General features: G+C 42.1%; 2 protein-coding genes and 1 long non-coding RNA gene across 3 annotated transcripts in view; 1 reads left to right on the plus strand and 2 right to left on the minus strand.

The window, feature by feature from the left end:
• Window positions 1–1471: 1471 nt before the first annotated feature.
• Window positions 1472–3926, minus strand: LOC111982413 (ras-related protein ORAB-1). Its single transcript, XM_024013981.2, has 6 exons — window positions 3738–3926; window positions 2978–3050; window positions 2748–2843; window positions 2557–2652; window positions 2256–2387; window positions 1472–2044 (listed from the first exon to the last, which is right to left on the minus strand). The coding sequence occupies exons 1-6, from the start codon at window positions 3749–3751 to the stop codon at window positions 1847–1849; spliced, it is 609 nt and encodes a 202-aa protein (XP_023869749.1). The 5' UTR covers window positions 3752–3926; the 3' UTR covers window positions 1472–1846.
• Window positions 1496–24075, minus strand: part of LOC139022728 (uncharacterized) — a 25812-nt gene continuing 3232 nt past the window's right edge. The window contains exon 2 of the long non-coding RNA XR_011473771.1: window positions 1496–1654. This is a non-coding gene — a long non-coding RNA (uncharacterized lncRNA). The remainder of the gene's footprint in view (window positions 1655–24075) is intronic.
• Window positions 14062–24075, plus strand: part of LOC111982334 (actin-related protein 2-A-like) — a 10535-nt gene continuing 521 nt past the window's right edge. Inside the window, exons 1-5 of the mRNA XM_024013898.2 lie at window positions 14062–14209; window positions 16348–16458; window positions 21873–22088; window positions 22921–22993; window positions 23844–23980. Coding sequence (XP_023869666.2) covers window positions 14162–14209; window positions 16348–16458; window positions 21873–22088; window positions 22921–22993; window positions 23844–23980 — 585 coding nt within the window. The 5' untranslated portion in view covers window positions 14062–14161. The remainder of the gene's footprint in view (window positions 14210–16347; window positions 16459–21872; window positions 22089–22920; window positions 22994–23843; window positions 23981–24075) is intronic.

Raw genomic sequence — 24075 nt, forward strand, 5'->3', positions numbered from 1 at the left:
CACGAGCAGAATTACTGTCTTAACTCAATTAGCCGTGACATTCCGAGTTTGTTTTTCTGGAAGCTGTGCTGCGCTATTTTCCATACGTGGGCCAGCCCCCTTGCATTCAAGTTCAACCAATGAGCTTCAGACCCTCACCATATGAGTGACAGCTAGCAAGAGGCACATCATGCACACAGCAGAGCGAGAGTAACGACATGGTGCACAGATCTGCACATTTGTTACGTAGTACACCATTTTAAGGGACCACTTTTGGGCCGTGAGCGCTACTTTCAGAACTACTGGCTAAAAAGTATATAAAAGTACCAGAGAATCCCATTAACTGTAATGTACACTTGTTGCTGGACAGACTCAAAAGTAAGATATTGTGTTTTGGCCCCGGTGGGCACAAAAAGGTAGTTGAGCTGGGTAAAAGAGAGGAAAAGTCTAAACGTGATCCTTGGGACGTCCAACTGACGTCACCCCATTGAAGTCGAATTTTAGGTTAAGGTCAGGTAAGGGTTAGGGTATGGAAGTCTCAAGTTCAGCACAACTGCACCCTTTACTGGAGACAATGAAATCTGGGCCAAAGATCATACCGTTCAGCTTATGAGACAGGAGCACAAAGTCTGTCACATTTCAGAGACTAGGCCTATTTCAGTGTGAAATGTGCATGCAGAACAGGTGTAACTATCAGGAAAGAATTCCAATAAGACAAAGGTTTATTAAAGATCTCCTTCATTGTTTAATAGACATTGTGCCACAAAAATGTCAAGTCCTCAGCCACAAATCACATGCCAAAATTAAAATGTTCAGCTACTTTTCATGATGTCATATATATTTAACTTGCTTCTCTACAGGCTTAGCTAATCAGTTCTTACATATATGTATAAATATATACAGTTGGTAGAATTCTTTAATCGTTTGGTGAAACTTTGTTGTGCTGTTGGTTGAGACACTGGCGGAGGAAAAATGTCATTGACACTTTCAATGTAGCACGTCTCCATGCGCTATCATGTATGTCAGCAGAACAATTACTGTCTGTACAGGAATGTTAACTAATGTTAGTATCATACAAAATGCATTAGAATAAACCCAAATAAGAGATAAGAGCTTGGGCATACAAAAGGTCTTTAGGGCTGGAAGGACATGCCAACAACGCAGTGTGCCAAGGGCATATCATATATATATATGTATACACACACATCCTGCCATAAAGGCACTGGCACATTATTTGGGGCAACATTATGAAGTTGGACCACGTGACATTGAATGATATTTCCTCTAAATAATTTGGGTTGATTACAGTGAGCAGATGTGCTAAGTCATGATGACTGCATTAGAGATGCATTGTGGGTAAAGTAATCAGTTCTGTCGACATGTATAATGCGCTTTATTGGGAGTGCTTCCTAATTCAGCTTCTGAGGAGATCAGGCCAAAGTCATGCTGAGATCCAGTGAAATAAGGAGAACACAACCATCGTAGAAAAATGTATTATTAACTACCAGACCTGGAGTAAAGAGTCGGGCAAGGTTTATTCATATTCATCACCTTGCTTAAAAATGTCTGGATAAGTTGCCACATCTTATTCTGGATAGGTATATGTTTTGGTAATATGTAAAAATATCCCACATTATGTTAGTGTGTTTCTGTGGGTGTGGATGGGCTTACCATCCTATTGCTGACCTTGTTAGGGGTGGGGGGACATATTTCAGGTATTGCAACTGCACACACAATCCAGGCCACTCAGTCTTCCCTCTCTGTCACTCTCGCCATATTTCTCTCTCCCTATCCCTGTGGAGCAAGGTAACTTTTGAGATTGGTAGATAGGGGTCTGAGTGGATGGCGTTTGGGGGGCTGAGGGTCCTCAGCAGCAGCCTCCAGAGGATGTCTTGACTGGCGTGCTCTGGATCTTGACGTTGGACTTCTCCGAGCCTCCGGCTGTGGCCCCAGGGCCCATTCTCTTCTTGATCTCAGCTGCCATGGTCATGAAGGCCTGCTCCACGTTGGTGGCGCTCTTGGCGCTAGCTTCCAAGAAGGGGATCCCTAAATTGTCAGCAAATTCCTGAGGGAGGAAGAAAAAAAAAAGACAGGGTGAGTAAGAGAGAGAGGCAACAGTAAGGTGGGAGTAGGGGAGAGGCATATACACACCAGGAAAGAGGCAAAGAGACGAGAAAAKAGTGGGGGACAGAACRGGAGAGAGAAAAGATTCAACTGAAAAATGCAACAACAAAAAAGATAGTTATTTTTCATTCCGTAACCAGGTAGAGCGTTACCTTGGCCGTCGTGTAGTCCACCACTTTCTTTGTCGTCAGGTCACATTTGTTGCCTACTAACAGCTTGTTCACGTTTTCACTGGCGTAACGGTCAATCTCCTGTAGCCACTGTTTCACGTTATTGAAGGATTCCTGGGGTGTGACAGGAGAGGAGACAACTGTTGATAACTCAACAACCGATGCAATAGGCAGCGTAACCAGATACACTGAAACACTTAACCTTGTTCTCAAGCCTGTGTAAGTTATCTGCTATGTAAACTTGTTATGGAGAAAATGTAAAGCGAACAAGGGATGGACTGACCTGGTCTGTGACATCGTACACTACAATAATGCCATGCGCTCCTCTGTAGTAACTGGATGTAATTGTCCGGAACCGTTCCTGTCCAGCTGTGTCCCACTGTGGGCCAATGAGAGCAAAGTCAGACCCAACACCATGTTCCACTTCTGCCGTTCTTGTGACTCAATCAAGTCATGTCAGCCACAGGTACTCACAATCTGAAGTTTGATGGTCTTCCCATCTAACTCTATGGTCCTAATTTTGAAGTCCACTCCAATAGTGCTAATATAGCTCTCTGTGTATGTGTCATCCTGAAGAGAAAATAAGAAAAACAGAAAATTCCTATGGGTGCTCAGTGTACAGTAAAGTTCCTGGGATGTCAAACTATTATTCTTCAAAATATCAACATGGCAAAAATCCACCTAGACAGAGGAAAGTTACTTACTGCAAATCGGAGGAGGAGGCAAGACTTTCCAACACCAGAGTCGCCAATCAGAAGCAGCTTGAATAAATAATCACTGAAAGGAGAGTAGATATTTCACAGGTTAAATAAATGTCAATTCCACTGTCATGGAGATATTACTATATATTATTCGTTATTTGTTGAAAGTCAAAAACCACAAGGCAACAAATTGTCACAGTAGTTAGTTCTGTCTACTATAGTGACAAAAGTCAGTCAATAAATGTACTGTATTTGTTTCACACAACAATCAAAGTAGCCTTGGATTTCAACTGACATAGTTAACGAGATTTAGCTATATTATTGGAMAATTAAAGTTAAATTGGTCAGCTGACTTTTTACACATGTTCATATTTGAAAAAGTCAACGAAGCAGTTGACGTTTTAACTAGCTAATTTAGCTAACGTTACTTAGCTAGCCAGCTGATACTAGCTAGCTAAATTGGCTTCCAGCTGATAATAGCTAGTTAGTTAGCCTATGGGTAGCTAGCTAGCATTCATGCTAGCTGGCGTTTGAACGTAGCTAAGAACATAAAAACAAGCCCTAACACGCCTACTAACATTCAATATAAAACATGTCTAGAGCGGAGTTGATACAGAACATACCTTATGTCATCGATCTCATATTTGCAAAGAAGACAAAACAAGTATCTTATTTGATGTAAACCATCCAGGTAAGTTAACGGACTAACGTTATCTAGCATAAAAAAAACAGGCTGTCATCATTAACCAACAGTGTTACTTACTATTCGGGATTCATCGTTGACTAAGCACGGTTGAGTTAAGCAGTTATTCTTTAAAATATTGCTATCCTTTGTCGTGGAAAATCTGTGTAATATATCTTTTTTTCAGAACAACTGCAACTGGCTAGCTAACTACTCCGAGCCAAGATAATCGAATCAAATATGGCTGCCCTCCTGACCAGGAAATGCCAACCAAACCTATGGGGCTAGTGGAAGTTGTAGTCAAATCGTATTAGGCATACATTATTTATCATCCATCATTCATTCATTCATTCATTATTTCCACTCCATGCATTATCATGGGATAAAGAGAGGTCCACACACCTGTCCGATTGTTTGGGATGCAGAAGAGCGGTAGCCCAACACAGACATCTGTCAGTGATCTCATGATCCCTACTGGATCATGAGATCACTGACAGATGTCTGTATTGCACTGGAGGTTGGTGGCACCTTAATTGGGGAGGACAGGCTTGTGGTAATGGCTGGAGCGGAATTGRTGGAATTTTATCAAATACATGGTTTSYTGCCATTCCATTCGCTCCATTCCAGCCATTATTATGAGCTGTCCTCCCCTCAGCAGCCTCCCCTGGTGTACAGTACTGTGCGTTTTGCTCTTCATGCTGGTGGTACCTTATTGGCTCAGCCAGTTTCTTCTTGAWTGCTGTAAGGTCTAAGGTCAAGGATAAAGAGCATCTGTGCAGTGCAYCAGTGATGGTTTAATTCCCATGCTTCAAAGCACAGCCAGTGGTGCTAGAAAAAGTAAACACAGGGATAGCTTCAGATTACCACCCAGGTAGAACTATAACTTCTATTTAGCCTATTGTGTGGCTGAGTGCAGTCTGTAAAGGAATTGTCTGACATGCATTTTCTATGTGGTTGCTACATCAGTTTAACTTCCTCTTATGTGTGCTACGGATGGATCTGAGGAATTGATGAGCCATTAGTCAAGGAAATCCTAGACCTAGGGCAGCAACAGCACTAGGTCTGGGATTAATGACRGATTMTTTTGGTAATTTTGAAAATGAAAAAAAAAATCCTCTTCAGACAGACAGACACCTCTCCCAACAAATCATGAGATAGACAGAATGTTTGCAGGCAAAACTTTTGCAGTGGTTTTAGTGAAGGTAATTGATGTAAACTAGCCACTTGCGAAATGCAATCATTAAAAATAACATTTACATTTAAGTCATTTAGCATAACCTCTTGCTAGCTGTCCGGGAGATGTTTATGCTAAGGCAATAAGCGGATAAGGCAGCTACGTAAGAAAGCTGGATGTCCCAACTCAGCCCTTTCCTCTATGCCAAACTGACGCTGAAAACTGGAACATTGGTACAATGTGAGAGGCAACCCGTCTGTCTACTCTAGAGACTAATGAGCCATTCTAGGCACAATGTATAAGCACAGATCAAGACCATGCAGCTCGCCTGGCTGTGACAGTGTGACTTGTGTTTGCCAGCTTCTTTCGCTTTCGTCTGAAGACCTCTAACATCTTGCCACCATTTTTTTGTCACGGCGAAGCTCTATAGTTAAGCAATAAGGCCCAAGGAGGTGTAGTATATGGCCAATATACCATGGCTATTCTTAYGTACGACGCAATGCGGAGTGCCTGGACACAGCCCTTAGCCGTGGTATATTGGTCATATCACAAACCCCCGAGGGACCTTATTGCTATTATAAACTGGTTACCAATGTAATTAGAGCAGTAAAACTAAACATTTTGTCATACCCGTGGTATATGGTCTGATATACCATGGCTTTCAGCCAATCAGAATTCAGGGCTCAAACCACCCAATTTATAACAGTAATTATATCATCAGTCTATGTATTTATGACATTGTAGTATGCAGCTCAGAAAGAACTAGAAAGCTGAGTTGTTTCAGTTTTTACAAACAGTTGGTTAGGATGTTGTTTGAGTTATTTCAATACAATGTAACTAAACTAATGCACAAAGTTCTCCCCTTTTTACAGTATAATCAATCTAATTTATGTTCATTTTATACACAAAAGTTTWAAAAAATCATTTGACCACAGACAGTATGATGCATATTAGGTGGTGGGCCATAGCATGCTATCTGCTTTAGTTTCTGAGAAGATCGATCTATGTCGAGGGAGGAGCTGTTTTTTATATATTGTGTAAATGTATTTCTTCKGAGTATATTTCCGTTTGTTGGCAATGTCAATTCTTGCAAAACAATTCTAAATACTTACTTTTATGTTGGTCCGTGCTCTCCGGGATCCTTGGGACGTCACAACCCCATTAGTTGAAATTTTAAAATGGTTAWGGTAAGGGTTATGGTTAGGTTGTATGGTAGGGACGTCCCAAGGATACCGGATAGCGCTGACCCTTTTATGTTCGCTAGCTGGACGCCGTCGAGTACTAAACTGTAAACGAATCAAAACGTGCATAATATCTATATTGTACTGTAACGACCCTGGGTTTATAAGCGCGGAAATCGACTCTGCCACACGAGCATGCTTTTGCGGCACAGTCGATAGCGCACCGGACCTCAGGCTAGGGGTCGAGGGTTCGAGACCTGCTCCCTGCTGTTTCATAAATATACTCACATTCACTGAATATGTAGTATTTGAAAATTATTATTTTTATTTTTTCTATAATCCTACAGACTATCATTCTCCATACCTTTAGTTCCAATGCATTCAACATTTTGCATGCCCACCATGGCATTGGGCTGCTGCTATTTGAGAAATAATCTGAATTAGAAATCAAACTCTTGTTATATTATTTGTCACGATCTTCTTTGGGAGAAAGAGAGGAGGACCAAAACGCAGCGTGATGTGAATCCATTCTTCTAATTTATTAAACGAAGAACACTTAAACAAACTAAACAAAATAACAAACGACCGTGACACTAATGAAACCGAGTGCAGACATGCAACATCAACTAACATAGACAATAACCCACAATACAAAACAGACTACCTAAATATGGTTCCCAATCAGAGACAACGCAAAACACCTGTCTCTGATTGAGAACCATATCAGGCCAAACACATAGAAATATACAAACCAGACATACAACATAGAATGCCCACACAGATCACACCCTGACCAACCAAAACATAAAACATACAAAGCAAACTATGGTCAGGGCGTGACATTATTGCAGAGCACATTGTACAACTGTTTTTAGAGAAGATTGTATTGCAAGGTATTCTATATGTGTAGGCTATGCCATATGTATTGACTAATATGCATATATGCAGCTGTCATTTCTAAACCTCCATTCTAGCATACATGACACAGCTTTCTATCTACATGTTTCATTTGGGTTTCTATGCAATTTATATGATTGAATGTTTCCTTTACCCTGCAGCTAGTTACTTGAAATGAGAATCATGCAAAAATTTTATTAAAAATGTAATTCACTGACAGAGATAGCTAATGAAACATTAGCTTCCTGAGCGAGCACATGGACATTTACAGTATTTAGCTGGCTAGGCTAGTCAACTGTAACATTGGCTAGCTTTCAATAGTGGCTAAATGGTCAACGGAGTTACCTCTTCATATGATCAGGACCGTTCGTATTGCATCCTGCATATTTCAAGTTAACTCAAACTGATATTTATCTTAAATGTCTATATTATTTGATGAAACACTGAATTTGTCCTTACTGCTCATACATGTAAAAAAAAAAAAAAAAAAAAAATGATATAAAGGAAGTTTGACTGTTGGTGTGTGGACCATGATAGATCCTTAGTGATGGAATGTAAAGCTCTCGATCCGCTCCACTACAGCCCGTCTGTGAATGAGGGCGTGCTTGGCCCTCCGTTTCCTGTAGTCCACAATCAGCTCCTTTGTCTTGCTGACGTTGAGGGAGAGGTTGTTGTCCTGGTAACCACACAGCCAGGTCTCTGACCTCCTCCCTATAGACTGTATCATCGTCATTCAGGCCCACCAGCATTGTGTAGTCAGCAAACTTAATGTTGGTGTTGGGGTCGTGCGCGGCCACGCAGTCATGGGTGAACGTGGAGTACAGGATGGGACTAAGCACCAACCTCTGAGGGGTCCTCGCATTGAGGGTCAGCATGGCAGATGTGTTGTTGACTACCCTCGCCACCTGGGGCCAGCCCGTCAGGAAGTCCAGCATCTAGTTGCAGAGGGAGGTGTTCAGTCTCAGGGTCCTTAGCTTAGTGATGACCTTGGAGGGCATTCTCACATAGGTGTTCCACTTGTCCAGGTCGGAGAGGGTAGTGTGGAGTGCAATAGCGATTGCGTCATCTGTGGATCTGTTGGGGCGGTATGCGAATTGGATTTTTTTACATTTTTATTTAACCTTTATTTAACTAGGCAAGTCAGTTAAGAACCAAATCTTATTTACAATGACGGCCTACCAAAAGGCCTCCTGTGGGGACGGGTGCTGGGATTAAAAATACAATTAAAATATAGGACAAAACACACATCACGACAAGAGAGACACAACAACACTACATAAAGAGAGACATAAGACAACATAGCATGGCAGCAACACATGAAAACACAACATTGTAGCAGCACAACATGGTAGCAGCACAAAACATGGTCCAAACATTATTGGGCACAGACAACAGCACAAAGGGCAAGAAGGTAGAGGAAACAATACATCATGCGAAGCAGCAAGAACTGTCAGTAAGAGTGTCCATGTTTGAGTCTGGCTGAAGAGATTTTAGTGTTTTTGGCAGCTAATTCCAGTCGCTAGCTGCAGCGAACTGAAAAGAGGAGTGACCCAGGAATGTGTGTGCTTTGGGGACCTTTAACAGAAAGATCCAGGGAGGATGTTATTGATGTGAGCCATGACCAGCCTTTCAAACCATTTCATGGCTACAGATGTGAGTGCTACGGGGCAATAGTCATTTAGACAGTTTACCTTGGCGTTCTTGGGCACAGGAACTATGGTGGTCTGCTAGAAACATGTAGATATTACAGACTGGATCAGGAAGAGGTTGAAAATGTCAGCGAAGACGCTGGTCAGCGCATGGTCAGAGTATGCGTCCTGGTAATCCATCTGGCCCTGCAGCCTTGTGAATGTTGACCTGTTTAAAGGTCTTGCTCACATCGGCTATGGAGAGCGTGATCACACAGTCGTCCGGAACAGCTGGTGCTCTCATGCATGGTTCAGTGTTGCTTGTCTCGCAGCGAGCATAGAAGACATTTACCTCGTCTGGTAGGCTCGCATCACTGGGCAGCTTGCGGCTGGGTTCCCTTTGTAATCCGTGATAGTTTGCAAGCCCTGCCACATCCGACAAGCATCAGATCCGGCGTAGTAGGATTAGATCGTTGTCCTGTATTAACGCTTTGCGTGTTTCATGGTTCGTCGGAGGGTAGCTCTAGCCTTTAGCGGTAGCTCTAGCCTTTAGCTCAGTGCAAATGTTGCCTGTAATCCATGGCTTCTGGTCGGGATATGTAAGTACTGTCACATTTTTTCGCCTTTAGTTGCACAGGTGACATGGTGAAATTAGGTAAAAACGGATTTCAGTTTTCCTGCATTCAAATCACCTGCCACTAGGGGGTGCGCCTCTGGATGAGCATTATCTTGTTTGCTTATGGCCCTATACAGCTCGTTCAGTGCGGTCTTAGTTTGTAGTGGTAAACAGACAGCTACGAAAAATATAGAGAAACTTTCTTGGTAAATAGTATGGTCTACAGCTTATCATGAGGTATTCTAACGCCTTAATATTCAACATCGTGCACCAGCTGTTAACAAAGAGACACACACCCTCCCGTTGAGCTTACCAGACACTTCCGTTCAGTCCTGCTGATGCATAGAACAACCAGTCAGATGTATATTATCCATGTCCTGGTTTTGCCACGACTCTGAGAAACATAAGATCTTACAGTTCTTCAGGTCCCGGTGATAGGCTAGTCTCGAAGGGAGCTCGCCCAGTTTGTTCTCCAGTGATTGTACGTTCGCCAACAGGAAGGAGGGTAGAGGCAGTTTATGTACACGCCGACGTAGTTTTGTCAGGGTGCCTGCACGTTGGCCTCTCTTGCCCCGTTTTTTTTTATTTTACAAGGGCCTGGTCCAGTTGAGCAGTATGTCCTGTCTGACTCGTTGAAATAGTAGAATAGAAATCTTCATCCAAATCAAGGTTAGTGATTGCTGTTCTGATGTCCAGAAGCTCTTTTCGGTCATTGGAAACGATGGCGGAAACATTATGATCAGTGCAACAAAAATAAATAAATTGCAGAATTGGTCAGGAGCCCATAAAACAGTAGCTATCCATTGCAGCCCCATTCTCGAATCCCTCATGACCTGGTTGGATATGACTCCAACAGTGTCACCAGCGGTGGTGATTTTAGCATGTAAATCCTGGTGGGGGAAAAAAAGATATGTATGCATGCCATCAAAGCCACTAAACAATACATTAATTGCACTATAACGGTGACAAACGGTGCCCACAAACTGTTAGGGCCTACATAAAGCTGCTCCAACAGCAGTCCCAACAATTTACCACTGCTACACCTGGCTATCAGCAGAGCCTTGTCTGGCAGCGAAACAGTTAATTCAGCCTCATTTACTGCCTTTTTAAAAAACATAGCTGATATGGCTGACTTGTTTAAACAAATGTGGTATCTACTGACAATTGCGATGTACAAACTATGGCATAAGGGAACGACAAGCAGATAAGAGGCAATCCGTCATTTCGATTAAGACCTTAATGAGAGAGCTAGTACGGACGCTGTCAATACAACTATTTGTTAAGCACTTTTGAAATGTACAGCGACAGAATTCAGAACATGGGCCATTCTTACAGTATTCTCCCAGTACACCAAGTCAGAACCGAAGAATAAATAATGGGGCCATATAAGCAGACAATGAAAGCTCTTACAATATTTGATGATTACATTTCTCTAAAACAGGCTATAGGCTACATGTGCACATGCACCACCAAGTCAGAACAGTAGGCGAAAGAAGGGAAAAGGGACCAAATTATTAGTGTGAGGCACATGGGCTACTAACAGTTTACTACACAACATACACTTTCTTAGCTACAATATACATATCTCCTTGGCATATCATTTATGCAGCAGCATACAATACATTTTTGGACTCACGTTGTTGTGCTGTGCTCAATTCCTTCCAAACCACTCATTGTTGAATTTGCGATTTCCAACTTGTTGTGTAATGTTTATGGCCGATGAGCACCGCTAAGTTTTATTTATCAATTCTCTTCATTATTAATCTTCATATGACAAGGATTGAAAAGGATTTGCCAGTAGATTGTCGACATGATTCATGATGATGACTGCTGTCAAACCCTGATGATTGTCTCTACCCCCTCCAGGTGTCACTTATTATCCCTGGTGCATATATCCCTGTGTTTCCAGTCTCTCTGTACCAGTTCATCTTGTTTTCCAAGTCAACCAGTGGTTTTCCTTGCTCCTATTTTTGACCCAGTCTCTGTTTCTAGTCTGCCTGGTTTCGACCCTTGCCTGTCCTGACTCCGAACCCGCATGCCTGACCACCAGCCTGGCTATTCCGTACTGTTTTTGGACTCGGATCTGGTTTCTGACTACTGCCTGGCCTGACCTTGAGACTGCCTATCGTCTGGTACTGTTTGGACTCTGACCTGGTTTATGAACTCTCGCCTGTCCCTGACCTGCCTTTGCCTACTCCCTTTGTTATAATAAATATCGGAGCTCTGCCTCCTGTGTCTGCATTTGGGTCTCGCCTTGTGCCCTTATAGACTGCTAGCAAAGATTTTGAAAGTATGATGTTGACAAGATCAGTCCAATCAAAGCTACTATACATATACTGTGATTTTACGTAATTTTTTTCTGTGGCCAATGACCTTGAGCCTTCTTGAATGGACACTTCTAATGTATCTCTATATCAGCACCCAAAGAGCTAGAATTTTCGAGTTCTCCCCTTAGACTTTGCGGTGACGTAGTTTCCCCATGAGTGACAGAACACTGAGCCAATCACGGCGCAACGCTCTATTTTCTGCTGGCTTGTTCCACCACCACCGAAAGCGCTGGGCTGAAACACCTGCATTTTGGAGCTGTCTTACTCAAGAATATATGATATACACTGCCATTCAGAAGTTTGGGGTCACTTAGATGTTCTTGATTTTGAAAGAAAAGCAACAAAAAAATTGGTCCATTAAAGTAAAATAAAATTGATCAGAAATACAGTGTAGGCATTGTTAATGTTGTAAATGACTATTGTAGCTGGAAACGGCTGATTAAAAAAAATTATATATATATCTACATATGAGCAAGAGGACAAGTACATCAGTGTCTAGTTTGAGAAACAGCCGCCTCACAAGTCCTCAACTGGCAGCTTCATTAAATAGTACCAGCAAAACACCAGTCTCAACGTCAACAGTGAAGAGGTGACTCCGGGATGCTGGCCTTCTAGGCAGAGTTGTAAAGAAAAAGCCATATCTCAGACTGGCTAATAAAAAGTAAAGATTAAGATGGGTAAAAGAACACAGACACTGGACAGAGGAACTTGTGAGGCATCTGTTTCTCAAACTAGACACTAATGTACTTGTCCTCTTGCTCAGTTGTGCACCGGGGTCTCCCACTCTTTCTATTCTGGTTAGAGCCAGTTTGCGCTGTTYTGTGAAGGGAGTAGTACACAGTGTTGTACGAGGTCTTCAGTTTCTTGGCAATTTCTTGCATGGAATAGCCTTAATTTCTCAGAACAAGAATAGACTGATGAGTTTCAGAAGAAAATGCTTTGTTTCTGGCCATTTTGAGCCTGTAATCGAACTCACAAATGCTGATGCTCCAAATATTCAACTAGTCTAAAGAAGGACAGTTTTATTGCTGCTTTAATCAGAACAACAGTTTTTAGCTGTGCTAACATAATTGCAAATGGTTTTCTAATGATCAATTAGCCTTTTAAAATTATAAACTTGGATTAGCTAACACAACGTGCCATTGGAACACAGGAGTGATTGTTGCTGATAATGGGCCTCTGTACGCCTATGTGGATATTCCATTTAAAAATCAGCCTTTCCAGCTACAATAGTGATTTACAACATTAACAATGTCTACACTGTATTTCTGATCAATTTTATGTTATTTTAATGGACAAAAAATTTGCTTTTCTTTAAAAAACAAGGACATTTCTAAGTGACCCCAAACTTTTGAATGGTAGTGTATTTATTTAATTTAATTTTTGTACATTGTTTGCAAACTGTATGTAACAAGTATTAATGCCAAAATAGCATGCAAAATAGCCAAGCCTGTTATTTCTTTTTAAATGTCGGGCTCAAAACAGGTCACCTGCCCTAAATGACGGGTTGCCACTGGTCACCAGGAGGGATCAAATCAAATTGTATTTATCACATGCGCCGAATACAACAGTGAAATGCTTACTTACAAGCCCTTAACCAACAATGCTTTAGGAAGTTAAGAAAAAAATAACAAGCGAGGCTATATGCAGGGGGTACCGGTACAGAGTCAATGTGCGGGGACACCGGTTAGTTGAGGTAATATGTTTATGTAGGTAGAGTTAAAGTAACTATGCGTAGATTACAAACCGAGAGTAGCAGCAGTGTAAAAGAGGGGTCTGGTTAGCCCTTTGATTAGCTGTTCAGGAGTCTTAGGGCTTGGGGGCAGAAGCTGTTAAGAAGCCTTTTGGACATCGACTTGGCGCTCTGGTACCGACTGCCGTGTGGTAGTAGAGAGAACAGTCTATGAATAGGGTGTCTGGAGTCTATAAGAATTTTTAGGGCCTTCCTCTGACACCGCCTGATATAGAGGTCCTGGGTGGCAGGAAGCTGTCGGAGGCTGAGCAGTTGCCATACCAGGCAGTGATGCAACCAGTCAGGATGCTCTTGATGGTGTAGCTGTAGAACCTTTTGAGGATCTGAGGACCCATGCCAAATCTTTTCAGTCTCCTGAGGGGGAATAGGCTTTGTTGTGCCCTCTTCACAACTGTCTTAGTGTGTTTGGACCATGATAGTTTGTTGGTGATGTGGATCAGCTAATGAAGTTGGCCACTAGAGGCCTCTTTCATACTTTATGGTTGAAATATACTTTTTCTGAGAAAATATGCAAGAATTGAAGGTGCCAACAAATTTTACAGTAATCATACGAATATTTAATTGTCATATAAAAACAAATCTGCTCTCCTCCCTCGACATAGATCGATCAACTTAACTGTTTTCGGCGTAGGCCCACCAGGCCACCACCTAAATGTATTGATAAAGCTTGCATTACGGATATTTCAACATTCTGATTGACACGACGCTGTCAATCATTGTGATTGTCGAATAGAAACGTGTATGGAAAGGCGTTGCCATATGTTATTGGCGGAATTTCTTTACTATCTCTACCCTGATAGGTGTGTGAGTAATATGGGCATGTGTCATACATTCCGGAAGAAGCCCTTTGCTAGAGCCGGGGTGGTGTTTTCCGCCTTGCCGAAGAAAGTTGTGCAAAGGAGGGCTGCTGGTTTCTGTATTCCGAGAAAATGGACAGCCAGGGAAGGAAAGTGGTGGTTTGTGACAATGGGACCGGGGTAAGTTTACAAACAGACCGTGTTCTATCGTCAAATTATGAGCGTTCCGGCTTTTGTGCTGTGCATTTTGGCAGAGGAGACGAGATGGGGAGGAACAGGAAGTAGCTCGTTTCATTGCTAGCTTGTTGTGTAGCCACGGTCTGGGTGAATTTATCTGTCAGCTTGTCAATTAGTTATGCATTCATTGAGGTTGGTGTATCTGTCAATTAGAGGTGGCAAGGTTAACACCGGTCGGTGGAATGTTTAGAGTACCGATTGTTTCCTCGAATTCGTGAATCAGTGGGAGTAGCCTTAAGTATTGTTATCGCAGCTGTCGGCTGCTCGTGCTGACATTGCGAACTCGAATCGTCTCGAGCTAGTTAGGTGGCTGGCCAGCAAGCTCAATAGCTAGCATTCAATCTTACAAATCGCAGTCTTATTGTTTCATAGCATGCTCCAGAGAACACTTAAATATCGTGTTCTGCCACACGTAGTTATATATTTTATTTCTTCGTCAGACATCATTACCCTACATTTCCATCCCTTGCTTCAATTTGATTGTTAGCTCAAACTAACAAGATGAGGGCTCTCTGTAAGAAGTTGCCAGCGTCATTGTTAATTGCAAGGAAATGACGTGATCTATTGTGTTTTATTCAGTAACTCCACATTTTTAGATACTATTTGGTGTTGTTCACAAAGAATGATGATCCAACATCTGTAGCCCCGCCCTCACCGAAACTTCTTTGAACTTGTAACAAGTATTTTACACTGCTACATTGTTGCATTGTCTGTTGCGTAAATGGATGAGGATTTGAACATATAGTTTTACTAAACCAGACAGCAACAAACAAGTATCACAATTAAAGTATTGCTACCAACTGAGCAAGGCGAGTTAACCAACTAAACTTGTCTCGAGCAGTAGATAATGCGCATGCATCATTCTTGTACAGTGAGGAAGTCAGAAACCATTCTTCCATGTAAGGAGTTATCAGATCTATTGCAACTCTCTTGTAAAATATGTTTGTAAACATGAGTCATCCGGTTAAAATGGACAATAAATTACAATTTAATTTAAGCAGTTTTCACCTCCAACATTTTACCTTAGATGAATGAATAGTCTGGCTAAATACTATCTATTTATGCTGTTTACTTTTTTTTAAAAAAATCGGTTCCATTCAGTGGTTAGCTGACTCTCTCCAGCTACCTACCGCAAAGAAACTATGCTGCTTACAGCCTTTGTTTTCACACTGTAAATAAAACAGCCTGATAGCTATTCAAATCTTGGAGAGTGTAAATGGGACATGCTGTACACTGTAGCCTACCTTCTGTCTTTATTCTTGTCTTTGAGTAACCCCTTCCTCTCTGAGCTGATGATGTCATGTCTACTTGATGATGCATGTCATACACTTATTTTATTCTTCTTACCGGAAGGTTGAGAATGAGATGAGGTCGTTTATGTAACGTATGTGAAAGAAGGACGATTGTCATTAATCATTATGTAGGCCCAAAGAAAGCCCAAATGGATTTTAAACATGCATGGGAAAAGCGCTCTTATCGATTCAAGCGCTAGGCTATTCCTTGAAGCAAACGTCTAGTACAACCTAACAGGTTGAACCCTGCATAGGTTCTCTATGTAACTTCCTAAGCATGCTGCACGTCAGGTAGTGATTGTGGGATGAAAACACTACCAATGCTGTAACTTTCTCTGTAACCCCTCAGAGTGTTCACAAACACAGTAGGGTGAAGTTGCTGTGGCTGGTCTTTGGTCAGTTGTGCAATTCCCCCACTAATGGTTAGGATTTGGGGAGGGCAAAGCTGATCCTAAATCTGTACCTAGTGGCAACTCAAACAGCACTATGTGATTCAGAGAAAGTAGAGAAGGCTCTAACTTCTGCCTAATAAACAAGACAATGGAAGTGCATTACTGCATTATTGATCAGGCTAGGTTGTATCAGAGTTAATGGACTAAAAGGTTTTCTTTTAAAGGAGTCTGGGCTAAATGCTTTGATCCAATTTCTAGTATTTGGCTATAGGGCTATTATTAATCTCTATTAATTTTGTCATTCTGTATGCTATGAAAATGTATTTATGTCCTATGTTATTTACCAAAAATAATGTTTGTCACTGACCGTGCCTTTTGTCTCTCCCTTTAATCCTAGTTTGTGAAGTGTGGCTATGCGGGCTCCAACTTCCCAGAGCACATTTTCCCTGCATTGGTTGGCAGGCCAATCATTCGCTCCACAGCTAAAGTGGGAAACATTGAGATCAAGGTAACCTCACTTGTTTACTTCACAGAAATGTTAAATCCCTTTGATATCTAGACAAAAATATGTCTTTAGTATTTACTCAAGAAAGTGTTAATAACCTGTTTCGAAGGGGGTCATATAAACATTGCATAATTTTTTAAAACAGGTAACATACTGTGAATTCTGTCTGAAATAGGTATTAGTATGTGTGTTCAGTGTAATACAGAATACTTTGTAAAATGGGTCCTGTTTTGTCATTTGTACCTATCATCTGGGGAAATCTAGACAGTTGCACAATTGAATGCGTTCAGCTGAAATTTGTTTTCCGCTTTTAACCCAACCCCCTCTGAATCAGAGAGGTGCGGGGGGGGCTGGCTTAATCGACGTCATCGAGGGGGTTAACTGCCTTGCCCAAGGGCCAAACTGCAGTTTTTTTCTACCTTGCCGGCTCGGATTCAAACCAGCAACCTTTTTGGTTATTTTATTTTTTTACCTTTTTATTTAACTAGTCAAGTCAGTTAAGAACAAATTCTTATTTTCAATGACGGCCTAGGAACAGTGGGTTAACTGCCTTGTTCAGGGGCAGAATGACAGATTTTTTTACCTTGTCAGCTCGGGGATTCGATCTTGCAACCTTCCGGTTACTAGTCATACGCTCTAACCGCTAGGCTACCTGCCGCCCCACTAGGCTACTAGGCTACCTGCCGCCCCACTAGGCTACTAGGCTACCTGCCGCCCCACTAGGCTACTAGGCTACCTGCCGCCCCACTAGGCTACCTGCCGTTACTGGCCCAACACTTTTAACCGCTAGGCTAACTTCTTCATAGCCCTCATGAATATGACGTTTTCTTATTTGTGGAGATTTAGGGAAGTTCTGAAATGGCTGCAATGCCTTGTGGAGCAGACTATGGTTCTAAGTTTTTCAGAACATGTAGACCTACCTGGAGAATGGTGCACATTTCTTGATTTACACTACTTTATGTTAGATTAAATGTTGCTTAGTCCCTCCACTGTGAAGTTGTTGAAGCAATTTTCCTGACACTTATCCTGGACAAAGAAGCTATTTCAATGGAGATTCTTAATTGACCATGCTTTAGTCCAGGACTAGCCTTAATCTGCGTTTGGGAAACCGGCACTTTGAGTTGAGTTTTTCACAGTATTGGAGAGTTTAAAAAGTATTTCCTCCATTGAGTGTCCTCTGGAAATCCAATACACTGGTCCCTATGGGAAACAAGAGGCTAATATTTACCATTGYTGGGTGAGTCCCAAATGGCACCCTATACCCTACATATTTACTTTTAACCCTATGGGCCCTGATCAAAAGTAGTGCACTGCATAGGGAATAGGATGCCATTTGGGACGTAGCGCATGATTTGTTGATTTAGCCTAGATGTCGCACCTAGTCTTGCTATCAGGTCGTTACACATTAACAATCACCTTTGATAACATTGCAGCATTATATGAGAGGATAGGTGGTTTTTGTAGGACACGCACTGATTCACCTCTGTCCTTGGCTCCTCTGTCCTCCTCTCTCTCTGTTCTATCTTCTGACCCTCTGCTTCATCCCTCTCTTCCTCCCACCTCTCCTCCTTTTTTCCTGTTGAGGTAGAATAACAGAAAGATGGTAAGTGTGTATGTTTGCAGTGTCATGGGCCCCTGCTGTCTACTCAGACAATGAAATGGCTGCACTCGTCATCTCTCCGACAAGAATGGTCCTTTTCTTTTTATCTGTCAATTGTTTGGCATTGCTTCCTCATTCCCTCTCTACTACTCTTTCCCCAGTTTTCTGTGATGAAATGGTGTTCTGACTAACCTTACAAACTGTTTTAGTTTTTAGTGTTTTAGTTTTTTTACAAATCAACATGTTAAATACAGTGGTCTGAACACTGACAGACATTCATGGTCTTGTGTACATACAAGCAGTTGCAGAAGGAAACAGTGATTAAAAAAAAWATATATATTTTTTTGTTTCACCTTTATTTAACCAGGTAGGCCAGTTGTGAACAAGTTCTCATTTACAACTGCGACCTGGGCAAGATAAAGCAAAGCAGTGCGACAAAAACAACAGTTATTTTTTTATTTTATTTAACTAGGCAAGTCAGTTAAGAACAAATTCTTATTTTCAATGACGGCCTAGGAACAGTGGGTTAACTGCCTTGTTCAGGGGCATAACAACACATTTTTAGCTTGTCAGCTCGGGGATTCGATCTAGCAACCTTCCGGTTACTAGTCCAACGCTCTAACCACTAGGCTACCTGCCGCTGTTACACATGGGATAAACAAATGTACAGTCATTAACACAATAGAAGATCTGTATACAGTGTGTGCGACTGAAGTAAGGCAATAAATAGTCCATAGTGGCGAAGTAATTACAATTTAGCAATTAACACTGGAGTGATGGATGTGCAGATGAGGATGTGCAAGTAGAAATACTGGTGTGCAAAAGAGCAGAAGAAAAACTAATATTGGATGAGGTAGGTAGTTGGTTGGATGGGCTATTTACACAGAGGCTGTGTGCAGCGATCGGTAAGCTGCTCTGACAGCCGATGCTTGAAGTTAGTGAGGGAAATATAAGTCTCCAACTTCAGTGATTTTTGCAATTTGTTCCAGTCATTGGCAGCAGAGTACTGGAAGGAAAGGCGGCCAAAATAAGTTGTTGGCTTTGGGGATGACCAGTGAAATATACCTGCTGGAGCGCGTGCTACGGGTGGGTGTTGCTATGGTGACCAGTGAGCTGAGATAAGGCGGAGCTTTACCTAGCAAAGACTTATAGGTGACCTGGAGCCAGTGGGTTTGGCGACGAATATGTAGCGAGGACCAGCCAACGAGAGCATACAGGTCGCAATGGTGGGTAGTACAGTTGAAGTCGGAAGTTTACATACACTTAGGTTGGAGTCATTAAAACTCGTTTTTCAACCACTCCACATATTTCTTGTTAACAAACTATAGTTTTGGCAAGTTGGTTAGGACATCTACTTTGTGCACGACACAAGTAATTTTTCCAACAATTGTTTACAGACAGATTATTTCACTATCACAAATCCAGTGGGTCAGAAGTTTACATACACTAAGCAGACTGTGCCTTTAAACAGCTTGGACAATTCCAGAAAATGATGTAATGGCTTTAGAAGCTTCTGATAGGCTAATTGACATAATTTGAGTCAATTGGAGGTGTACCTCTGGATGTATTTCAAGGCCTACCTTCAAACTCAGTGCCTCTTTGCTTGACATCATGGGAAAATCAAAAGAAATCAGCCAAGACCTCAGAAAAAAATTGTAGACCTCCAAGTCTGGTTCATCCTTGGGAGCAATTTCCAAATGCCTGAAGGTACCACATTCATCTGTACAAACAATAGTACGCAAGTATTGACACAATGGGACCACGCAGCCATCATACCGCTCAGGAAGGAGACGTGTTCTGTCTCCTAGAGATGAATGTACTTTGGCACGAAAAGTTCAAATCAATCCCAGAACAACAGCAAAGGACCTTGTGAAGATGCTGGAGGAAACGGGTACAAAAGTATCTACATCCACAGTAAAACGAGTTCTATATCGACATAACCTGAAAGGCTGCTCAGCAAGGAAGTAGCCACTGCTCCAAAACCGCCATAAAAAAGCCAGACTACGGTTTGCAACTGCACATGGGGACAAAGATCGTACTTTCTGGAGAAATGTCCTCTGGTCTGATGAAACACAAATAGAACTGTTGGGCCATAATGACCATCGTTATGTTTGGAGGAAAAAGGGGGGGGCTTGCAAGCCGAAGAACACCATCCCAACCGTGAAGCACGGGGGTGGCAGCATCATGTTGTTGGGGGTGCTTTGCTGCAGGAGGGACTGGTGCACTTCACAAAATAGATRGCATCATGARGAAGGAAAATTATGTGGATATATTGAAGCAACWTCTCAAGACATCAGTCAGGAAGTTAAAGCTTGGTYGCAAATGGGTCTTCCAAATGGACAATGACCCCAAGCATACTTCCAAAGTTGTGGCAAAATGGCTTAAGGACAACAAAGTCAAGGTATTGGAGTGGCCATCACAAAGCCCTGACCTCAATCCYATAGAAAATTTGTGGGCAGAACTGAAAAAGCRTGTGYGAGCAAGGAGGCCTACAAACCTGACTCAGTTACACCAGCTCTGTCAGGAGGAATGGGCCAAAATTCACCCTACTTATTGTGGGAAGCTTGTGGAAGGCTACCCGGAACGTTTGACCCAAGTTAAACAATTTAAAGGCAATGCTACCAAATACTAATTGAGTGTATGTAAACTTCTGACCCACTGGGAATGTGATGAAAGAAAAATAATTCTCTCTGCTATTATTCTGACATTTCACATTCTTAAAATAAAGTGGTGATCCTAACTGACCTAAAACAGGGAATTTTTACTAGGATTAAACGTCAGGAATTATGAAACTGAGTTTAAATGTATTTGGCTAAGGTGTATGTAAACTTCCGACTTCAACTGTATATGGGGCTTTGGTGACAAAACAGATGGCACTGTGATAGACTGCATCCAATTTGCTGACTAGTGTTGAAGGCTATTTTGTAAATGACATTGCCGAAGTCAAGCATCGGCAGGACAGTTTTACGAGGGTATGTTTGGCAGCATGAGTGAAAATAGGAAGCCGATTCTTATAGATTTAATTTTGGATTGATATCAATAGTAGCGAGATCATCATGAGAAGGGGAACATGTTGTCTGCTGTAGCTTCTCATGTTAAAAGAAACTTCCAAGCCTCCTCATAGCATAAAAAAACTACCACATTGAGCATGAGTTTGACAATGCAGTTCTCTGCCAATATGAGTGACCTGTTTGTTGGGCGGTAGAGTCAGGCCTATTCTGAGTTTGCCTATACTATAGGTTCTAGACATTTTCAATAGGATCTGCATCCCAATTAAACAAATGGATTCCGCTCTACTAACAGTGTGCTCTGACTGTATGGCTGGAATCTCTATCTAATGTTGCCTTCTCTACCGCCTGCTCTCTGGAACAGGGCTGAAAGTATCGTCAGATCACTAAAAGCAACATGCCCGCAGAATGACTAGATGTTGACTGCAACTATAATAAGTGATGTTTGACTTTTTTATTGTGGCATGCAAATGTCCTTTTAGGGAAGTTCTTTAAGTTTGTTCTGTAGAGCATTTTAAGATGGTGGATGTCCTTTTGTGACGTTTCTACCTTCTTACCCAGAGCTTTCCATCCTCCTTTTTTTGTTGTATAGCTGTGGTCAGTTGGCATTGACACTGTGACAGTCGGTTTGTTGCTGTGGTACGTCAATGACTTGGGTGGTGGACACTGCAACTTTTCTATGCAGTAATATTCAGTGGCTACTGCGCTATTGGGGTCCCTCCTAAATGGTGGTTTCATTTTTTTAAATGTCACGCCCTGGTTTTGACCCTAGTCTGATAAACTCGGATCTTTATCCCCTCCCTCCCCAGGACCTGATGGTGGGGGATGAGGCGAGCGAGCTGCGCTCCATGCTGGAGGTGAACTACCCCATGGAGAACGGCATCGTGAGGAACTGGGATGACATGAAGCACCTGTGGGACTACACCTTTGGCCCCGAGAAGCTCAACATCGACTCGCGCAACTGCAAGATCCTGCTCACCGAGCCGCCCATGAACCCAACCAAGAACCGTGAGAAGATCATTGAGGTGCGTATACATTTTTAAAAAGTGTTTCTTTTTGTTAACCCACGACTACTAAATATGTTGTCTGAGGACAGTTTCATTAACATGCTTTAGTTTTGAAAGTGTGTATTCTGCCGTGTACCCGGAACGGCTGGAGGAGATCTCTTGTAAGGCCTTTTATACGGTTCCATTGTGGATCTTAAATGATTCATCAGTCATAACAGTGATGCTCTGTGCTGAGGAGGCAGTAGCACTCCCGATAAGGAGGTTTATCTTGGAGTTGCAACTTGCCAGTCATTGTGACTAAGGCAGCTGCCTGGCTGACCTGGGTTCAACAAGTATTTGAACTCTTTCACTTAGTTTGATTGAGCCTGTCTGGAGTTTCACATGGGTGGACATTGCACTTTTGGGACTACTCCATTGCTTCCATTGTGCAGGGCCAGGTCAATCAACCACAGCTAAAGTATTTGAAAGACTTGAACTGCTATTTGAACCCAGGTCTGCTGCCTGGCGACAGCTCCTCGGTGGGAGTCAGTCAGAGCCACTGTTATTAATGATTCAGGCTGTCCTCTGTGGGGTGGCCAGCCATGGCTAAGTTCTTTGAGAATAAGTCCTTTTCACCCATTTAAACTTCAGGTTTATGAACATGGAGGTCTATTCCTTTGAGTGGAAGTTGAGGTTAGATTTGTTGCGGTTTTCCTAGCGTTGCAAAATGCAAAAACAAAGCTAATTTGCTAAGATGCTAAGTTACTGTTTAACTATAAATGCACAGATTTTTTTTGTTGTTGATTCTTTTGTTGTTGCAGTAACTACACATTCCAGTGACATACTCTCGCACTCCCTACCTCTTTCCTAGGTGATGTTTGAGACGTACCAGTTCTCCGGGGTTTACATTGCCATCCAAGCTGTGCTCACACTCTATGCTCAAGGTAGGTTTTTTAAAACAAAACAAGTCCACTAGAAGCAAGGTAGGACACCCAAAACCAGTGAAGAGCACTGGGTACCTGAGATTTCACTCCAACGAATTGCAATTTAAAGTACCTTTCAGAACACATGGAGGAATGTAGGAGATTATACCCGGTAATTTGCTTTTGCTAYGTTTCTACCATGGCAGCAACAATTATTTTGGGCTTATACTTTATTTTCCGGTACAGAAAGTACCAGATATTTACTTTACATTTTAAAATGGTTATTAGTTAGTAGTTACACAATAATAAGCTATGAGTTACTTGTTTGTTTCTTTGAGAAACAAATTAAACCAATTGATTTGGTACCAGATAGTTAACAATTATTTTAAGTAAGTACCAGAAAGTACCCATTGATACCACATCCTTTCCTACAGTAGTAAATACCTAGTATCATAAAATAAAGTACTTCCATTTGTACTGTACTGCTTGTATTTGTAACATYGAGGTCTTTCTCTGGGGGGAAAAAAATAAGCACAGCTGTGGAATGAGGGATGAAACAGGCTGTGCTAATGTGTGACCCTTTCAGTGGCAGGACGAGAGCTGAATATGCAGCATCACGTAGTTGAATACGTAGCTGTGTACTTCTTGTTGTTCTATACTTTCATTGGCCCATGCATTTGTTTGATATTGAACCAATATATTATGATGGAAAACTCTTGACACCAACAAATCGGTAATAACAATTAATAAAAAGCTTTCCGTTTCAATCGAGTAATGACAGAAATGGTCTAATGTTGATATGGGCTTTGGAAACTGGGAATGTGTTTTCTCACTGGCCCTATTCTGTTGGCACTGCTGTGGTATTTTTTAGGTCTCCTGACGGGTGTGGTGGTGGACTCTGGTGATGGCGTCACCCACATCTGCCCCGTGTACGAAGGCTTCTCCCTGCCCCACCTGACCAGACGCCTGGACATTGCAGGACGGGACATCACACGCTACCTCATCAAGGTACACCCTCGTTCCCTACACGTGACTGTCTTAGAATGTCCTGTCCAGAAACCACTCCTAGCCCCTAGGCATGTGTAGATATGAGAAGACTGAAT

Source organism: Salvelinus sp. IW2-2015, linkage group LG21 (assembly GCF_002910315.2).
Source record: "Salvelinus sp. IW2-2015 linkage group LG21, ASM291031v2, whole genome shotgun sequence".
NCBI lineage: Eukaryota > Metazoa > Chordata > Actinopteri > Salmoniformes > Salmonidae > Salvelinus > Salvelinus sp. IW2-2015.

Coding starts and splice junctions, on each gene's coding strand:
- LOC111982413 (XM_024013981.2), bottom strand. Junction 2,844..2,977: donor GCCTCCTCCTCCGATTTGCA/GTAAGTAACTTT, acceptor TTTTCTCTTCAG/GATGACACATACACAGAGAG. Junction 2,388..2,556: donor TGTACGATGTCACAGACCAG/GTCAGTCCATCC, acceptor GTCACACCCCAG/GAATCCTTCAATAACGTGAA.